Here is an 8,250-nt window from a genome sequence, read left to right on the forward strand (position 1 = left end):
AATAATGTTGACAACTAACGGAGAATAAAAGTTATATCGATGAATACGTATTGTATTGTATTGTAGGCTTATCGATCCGCTTCGCGTCGCAAGTACTTGTGTCTCATTTTCCATTACGATACCAATTCTTAATGTATACATATGTACACTTTCCTTAATTACATTGCTATCACAAAAGTGCTGCTAGCCCTCTCTGACCTCTACGCACTTCCTTTTTCTTTAATTTTTCTCATTCTACATTTTGTCTTACCTCATACATATATAAATTCGTTTACACTGTTTTACAGACTTTGTACATTATTTGCTAATTCACAGCCTTACAACCATTTTATGCATTTCGTGTCTCACATTTTATATTTTAACATTTTTTGTTCGTACATCAACATTCCTGCATCTTATAATCTCTTTTCACTTTTTTTCGTTTTGCCGTCTCAGGTGCTTGGTTTTTGTTTCCCATTTACTATCTACTGCCATCCGCTCTTTTCCAATTCCTTATCACATACATCCATTCACTCTTCCATTATCACTTCCATTCTTCCATCATCTCTTTATTTTTTTTTATCCATCCTTATCTTTCTCCCAGAATATTTCTTGCTTATTCTTACCAGATTCTTTCAGCCATCATTTCCATACATGTTCTCGAGTCTTTTCCTCACTTTCATTATATCGATGAGTATCTCGTGTCTTAATATTGCTCGATTTACAATCGTCTCTGTAAGTTGATACACTCGGAACGAAGCAGGTAGTTTTGACGTAACAGTAAGAAGGTATGAATGCCCTCGTAAGGTCAGAGACTTTGAATTAACAAGCCTATCAAAATTTTGTTACAGGCCGTATAGCGATCTCGACGCTTGAATTATCCAAGAAAAAATATCCCTGCAATCATTGCCACAGGAGTTACGAACTCAGGAGTTCGTTGAATCGTCACATGAGATACGAATGCGGAAGCAAGAAGCCATTTGTGTGCCCAGTTTGTGATAAGAGAATGACTCAAAAGAACACTCTTCATAAGCATATGCTCGCTGTGCATGGAAGACGAGTGTTTTGAATGAAGAACAATTCCATGAATCTCCATAAAAATCTCTAAATTTATTTAATATACATATTACACTTTATTTGTATTTCATACATATACATATGTCCTCATTCTCTGTTAGTATTTAAGTATAATTATTATTCTTTAAATTGTAGTAATATTTTAATATAAGACAGTTTGTGCCTTATCGCTCATAACAAAGCAGTATGATTTATTTGTATAACTGCTCCATTCTCAAAGTTATATCAACACAAAATTGTATTTATAAATGTTACTACAATGACTCACTTGTACGCCGGTTTACTTGAAAGAGAAAAAGAAAGAAAGAGAGAGAGAAAGAAAGAGAAAAAAGAAAGAAAATACAAACTCTTTGTATGATTATTTTATTGTAACTGCTGGCAGTTTTTAGGAGACAGAAGACAACTGGTAAAATCAATTTTCATTGCAAATGGAACGTAATAACAATATTAAAGGAAAAAATGAACACTCAAGTAACTCTTAAAAACAGATGTAACTTGACGTATTCCAATGATCTTAGGTTCTGTAAATAGACCATTTGACTCTTAATTGTTATGTTACAAAATTTAATTGGGAATCTTTTGGGTTATTGGCTACATCGTTTGTGTTGGTGGTTACGGGCTAATAATTAATTGTAATATTAATTTCTATTTCTTTTGGTTTTATTTTTCCTTTTTTTTTTGGTCTTCGTTATTTATTATCATTTCAATTATGTTTTTAGTTATTTTAATTTCTTTTTGTTTTTGGTTGATTTTGTTACAGGTATGGGAGCTCTGTTGTCATTGTTACGTTCTGATTACAAACATTCCATGAAGAAAAATCGTGTCAGTCGTGACAGAAGTAGAGACAGCTACGAAAGCTCCCATGAAAGCAATGATCGAACGAGAGAAGTAGTTTTTCCTGATTCCTTCGAGGTGCTGCCACAGCCCAGGGATCTCAGTGTTGTTTACATGGGTGTTCCGCACGAACAACAGCGCAAATTCAGGTGCAGATTTTGTGGAAAAGGCTACCGCTGGAAGAGCACAATGCGTAGGCACGAAATGGTTGAGTGTGGTGGAAAGCCGCCGGCGTTTCAGTGTCCCGAATGTCCATACAAAGCACGTCAGCGTGGAAATTTAACTGTCCATTACAAACGTCACCATCAGAAACTCGGTTTCAGCGACAGTATGTAGATAGAAATTTGTTATAATTGATTGCTGTGTATCTTTGGCGGTTTTTTTTTTTCTATTTTTTTTTTTTTTTTTCTAGTTTTTAAATTAATTCTCGTAACAGTTACTTTTTAAGTAGTCCTTTTACTCACCGTCATGACTATTGAGGATATTCTTATTACGTTTTTTTCCGCACTTTGAGTACATATAACAATGTAGTAATTTTCGAATTTATTTATACGATTGCAAAATTTGGTGGGTGTAATTTATATCGGTATATTGATTTCGAGATTACCTCAAGTAATTATCTTATACAGCATTGATTCACTGTGCATTCAATTATTTCAGGCATAAAAATCTCATTTTAAAATGTAAAACTTTAACTACTTGATTACGTGTTGGACTTTCTGTTACACGATTGATTGATATTGTTGATGCAGCATATTAGCTATAATTATTTGATAATACTTTTATTTATTTGAAATGAAATATACGTTTTCATTCCTTGGATAAGCAGGTCTTGTAAGGCTTTCGTCCAGTATTTTTTATACATCAGTATTTGACTTGGTGTCCCACACGAGGACATTCGACGAACTTGTTACTTCCCGTTTATGATAATTATAAATAATTGGAGTTTTTTTTTACTCTTACGCTATTATTATTGGTAATGTTATTAATAATAACTATTGTAATTCGGACTTTTGGTACACCCTATACTTAAGAACACTCTAACATTCTTTACTAAGTAGATAAAGCGATAAATATATTTGGAAACATCTTAATATTTCTTCTATTTATAAAAAAAAGAAATTTTTTTTTTCTACCTACTTTTTTGGAAGGGTTTATTCGGCGACTTTTTGTAATAAGAAAGGAACACTCTTTTAAGGGGTATTTTGGATAGAGGTCTTTTTATTTTAGTATCTGTAATACTTTCGTTAAATTTCTTACCTCACGTGCCTATGCAACAATCTGAAAATGGACTGGACAGGCATTCCATGAATCTTCAAATCGTAATACACATGTAATCGACATGCGAATTGACAAAATATCGTCAGACATAATTATGAACATTAGTAATCCAATTTTCTGTACTTACGTTCAATTACTGTATTGATAATGACAACTCCTGTATTTGCCATTAGGGTAGGCATAATATATAGATATAGCAAATTTAAGATCAGCGTATTCCAATAGTTGAGAGGACTCATCTATTTATTCAATATACTATTGTGAATATTAGAGATTAAATGAAAGAAACGAACTTGGCACTGAATAGAAGATCTAATTTCTTTTCTATGTCTAACTGACATGTAAAACCCATCATTTTTACTTAGCGTTATTTACAATGTACAGAATTCCTGCGATGTTCACTATTGCAAGAACATTCGATCTCTTGTACTATGTTTCAAAATAACTAACATTTGCTCTTCCACACTTTTCAGGAGGGGTTAAATTTGTTCTGATCGCTGGACAGGTTCACATTCGTATTGCGATCAATAATGTCTAATATAAACGATGATTTTCTATATTATTTTAGAATCTTTATTGTGAAACGTCGATCGGAAAATGTTGAAAAATCGTTCACACTATTCTTTCAGTTTGTCATCTATGCAAAAAAGATTTTGAAATCTTAATGCAATCATTTTTACTAATATTATTGAAAGGTTTGGTTTCAGCGACTGCAGAGTCAGCCCAAAAAACTGTGACACGCATGCATTATCAAAAGAAGATCTATGCCTTTGGATACAGCAAATGTGTGCGGAGGACGTCAGGGTTCAGAAGAAATTGGTTTTGTTGGAACAGAACAGAGTCCAGATTCTACTGAAATTTTGTAACAAGCATCCGGCAGTTTTGATATTTCAATAAAGAATGCTGCAGTTCAGAATTTGAATAACCAAAAATAATATTCAATACCTGTACTTGTTGAAATTGAGTGGCACTTTTATCAGTGGTGCGGAGCTGTGAAATGATTTTTCTTTCTTCTATTTTCAGATTGCAAATTTTTTTTTTCATTGTGCATACGTAGCTTGCAAAAAACTCCTTGATTACATATCTTCAATATTTCAGTTGGTTGATTGTTTCAGCGTGTTTACAACGGAGAACGAAGTATTTATGGGGCTAAATATGGTTAAGAATGATCAACATAATTAACATTTCACCACAATCTAAGACATGACAATGTTTTATAATTTGATTTACTTTCAGAAATTATAATAACTAATCAGTCAAAAAAAATAAATCAAACGAACATATATTTCATTTGAATTTTTTTTTTTTATTTCAGGTCTCTGGACACAAAGACTGGGATCATTGCTCAAGAGCGAACCATTTAATGTACCAACACCTAACTTCAAAGTCGCCCAGAATGTATTTCAACCTGTGCGAACAGCTCGGGGCCAATCTACTTACAAGTGCCCAAACTGTAATCGCTTTTACATGCGTAGCTCGTGTCTGAAACGCCATTTACGAGTCGAATGCGGCAAGGCACCAAAGTATCAATGCCGCATATGCCAAGGATGGTTTAAATATAAACACAACTTGGTCGCGCATATGAAATTGCACATCGAAGAGCCTAAGCATCACTGTATTTTGTGTCCAAAAAAATTTTACAGACGAGATAAACTTGTGGAACATGAAAAAAAATTTCACAACTTGTACACAGTATAAACTGCACAATATTTAATTTTATTATCATAATCATCATATCGTTTGATAAGTATTTACTACGGAGTAATAATGACTATACAACAATTTCATAAAGTTTTATTTATGTTTTAGTGATTAGTTTATATAAATTTTATTGATGTTCATATGACATGAAATTTCTGTTTTACACATTTCAATGTATATATCAGTGTTTCTTCATTTTATTAAACATCGTGTAAGCACAAAGTATTTTGCTGGACATTCTGCAGCTTGGCTGAGGAATTTTGTTGTGCACAAGAATGATGTATGATATACCTTGGCTAAAACCATGTATAAGAACTAATGTAATTTAAACAATGTTTCATATGTACGTGCTCATTAGTATATTCGGGCATATAAAATCTATTGTATCGCAGAGAACCGAAGTTGTATTAGATACGAGTACGGAAACCAGATTTATTCAACATGTTATGATCATAGTAATTGTGTATGTTCAATCGATGGTTGTGTTATGGTCTGTGAAACAACGTCCTGTAATAATCTTATGTACGAACAAGAATCGAAATATTAAATACCATTTATCGCACGAATACGCAAACATGATAAATAGGTCTGAACACGCTGTATACTCATATAGCAAATATATACGCATGGAAATTTCTTAGGCAAATAGAATTTGGCCAAGTTTTATTTTGCCGTCATACGCTTTGGGAGGCATGCAATATATGTCATTAAATTTTCATTGATGGTCAAGAATTATTAACTTATAAAAGTGTGCGGCACATCATATTTGAAAATTTATAAACTAATAAACTTCTCCGCATTGTAGGGGTGTAGAAGTTAGAGACGTCAGCATTGGTGATTGTAAATATATCCAAACGGTATGAAAAATGTTTTGACCCAAGAGATTGTCAAATAAATGTTCAAATATCTTATTATACGATTCTAATCATTTCACTCAGTTCTTCAGGGGCAAAAGATTAAGCATTTTAGTTATTACCGAAGATACATAATAGTAATTTTGAGTTGCGATGTGTGTTACCATTCCTGGAAAAAATTTGAATATGTGTTACAGATAATCGTCTAATATCTGTATCTTTATAATAAAACGCAATCCTTACCCGTTGACTTATTTCAATTTTATATTCCAGGTTTTTGCCAGACGTGGACTTCGACGCTGACGATCGATCGTAAAGATTTTGTGTGTCGCTCGTGTCCGAGAAGATACAGCACAATTGCAGCACTAGAGTTTCATCGAAGGGTTGAATGCAATCGAGAACCAAAGTTTGTGTGTATGTTGTGCAACTACAAATCCCTTAGAAAGGGCAATCTTCAAAGACACATGATGCAACATAAGAAAATGATGTCCCATTTGTATGTGTGTAGGAATTTGAAAAAAAAAATCGAAAACAAGAGAAAATAATTTATAAAAGTGTTGAAAAGTGACTTAACTTGAGTTGGAAATTATATGCTCATATCGCTCTTGATATAACACACATGATTTGTGCGTTGGTATAAAGAGAGAATTTTTTTTTTTTTTCTGAAGTTATTTTCAACATATGTAAAGTTCAACTGATTAATTTATTATTCCTTAATAAATTGATCCACCAGTCAAAATTTAAATTAGTTACTTATAATTGGGATATTGAAATATATGAAACGATGGTATGTATCGTCAGTAACATCTATTTTTTTTATGTTATTCCGACTTTCCGCAAACTCCCTATATAAATAAACGATTTATGAATGTGGTCCACAATAATATTCAACCTGATACATTTTACTTTATTTAGGTATCCTTGGTATTTCTATTATCTTCTCTGAATTCAAATCGCAATTCATATTCCAAGGAATTGGGTTTGCGACATGATAATAATAGAATTCAAATACTCTAAACTATAAAGCAAACTGTCGAACTTCTAATTACTAACAATCTTTCGGGACATTGCCTAACTTTGTTGTTTAGCCTAAACATAAGAACGTGTGAAAAAATAAAGAAATAAATTAATATAAATCTATCTACTCTTTCGAACAGTCTTACAATGAATTTATTGTTACAGGGGATTATTGTTGGGGATTCCCAAGCGTGAAAGTGACGCCGTACCAATGTAACAAGTGTCTGAAGTACTACAAATCGTCGAAATCCTGTTGGAATCACAAAAGTGTATGCGGAAGGGAAAAGAAATACAGCTGCGGTCTCTGCATATACAAGTCGCATCACAAAGCTAACGTACTTAGACACATAGCGAGTCAACATCCACAAACAAATATTCTGAATCAGGGACAATTTGTTTTATTGTAAGATGAAATTAAGTTATACTTAACGTTAGCATATAAGAATGGATTGATACGAAGCACCATTTTGCCTATACAAGTGGTTGAAATTTTAGTGAGATATCTCTGAACTCTGTGAAATGATCTGGTATGATTTTATCTCAACAGAATCGGCAGATCGATATTTTAGTGATCGACGTGAGATACAGAGCTCCAATGATTTGTGGAATAAATATACGAGAAAACGAACATGTTCTTTCATTAAAATCAACCTCACCGTTATCCATAAACTGTTATTTAGAAAAAAAAAAATGATGTATTTCCTCTGAGTGATTGTATAATTTTTGTATAATTTTCGCTCCCAACTTGAAGATTATCGTACAGCATATGGTACCAGGTAGATTGGATTTCTTTGACGTGTATAACAATATTAAAATCGCTTCATATACATTGTCAATAATACATTGCTTGTTGATTGTTTAAATATAAAATATTCTTGACTAGACGTTCTGATATTTTATTATTATACATTATTGCATTCGGGTTGTCTAAGAATGATTTTTTTTTTTTTCTCTTCTTTTACAGAAGTATGTTGTGGATTTATTTTGCAAGGAGAATTGTACGTTGAGTAACGGAAAAAAGGAAAACATAATAATAGTATAAATTCGTATTCGTACCAAGGTGGTGGAGGGAAAATAGTGAATTGCATAGAACATATCTGAAACAGTATTTCTTTTCAGATTTCAACTCCGGGGATGAAACGGCAGACCTACCAATGCAATCGTGGAAAGCGTGGTGGCAGAATTGCAGTAGCGCGGGTCAAGTAGCAAATACGACCGAACTGAAGATACCAAAAGCAACGTTTGGCGCCAAGAAGCCAATGGGACAATTTGCATGCTCAAAGTGTGGCAGATGCTACATGCGAAAAGACTCCCTGCAACGCCACGTTCAGTGGGAGTGTGGAAAAGAGCCACAATTTCAATGCCCCTTCTGTTCACAGCGGTGTAAGCGTAAAGCGCACTGGCTGCGACACATACGAAGGCAGCATATGGACAAAATTGGTGACATGGAGGAGTATCTGATGGCCTATACTGTGCCTAAAGTTGAAATTGACTGAACCCGAAACTA

At 33.3% G+C, this 8,250-nt stretch overlaps 1 protein-coding gene across 1 annotated transcript; it reads left to right on the plus strand.

Annotated features, from left to right (window-relative positions):
- Positions 1-1,515: 1,515 nt before the first annotated feature.
- LOC138190722 (longitudinals lacking protein, isoforms F/I/K/T-like) lies at positions 1,516-2,226 on the plus strand. The gene is made up of 2 exons (XM_069134858.1): positions 1,516-1,546; positions 1,817-2,226. Exons 1-2 carry the CDS (start codon positions 1,516-1,518, stop codon positions 2,224-2,226), a joined length of 441 nt encoding a protein of 146 aa, XP_068990959.1.
- Positions 2,227-8,250: the final 6,024 nt, after the last annotated feature.

The sequence above is a fragment of the Neodiprion pinetum genome, chromosome 3 (assembly GCF_021155775.2).
Source record: "Neodiprion pinetum isolate iyNeoPine1 chromosome 3, iyNeoPine1.2, whole genome shotgun sequence".
Classification (NCBI taxonomy): Eukaryota; Metazoa; Arthropoda; class Insecta; order Hymenoptera; family Diprionidae; genus Neodiprion; species Neodiprion pinetum.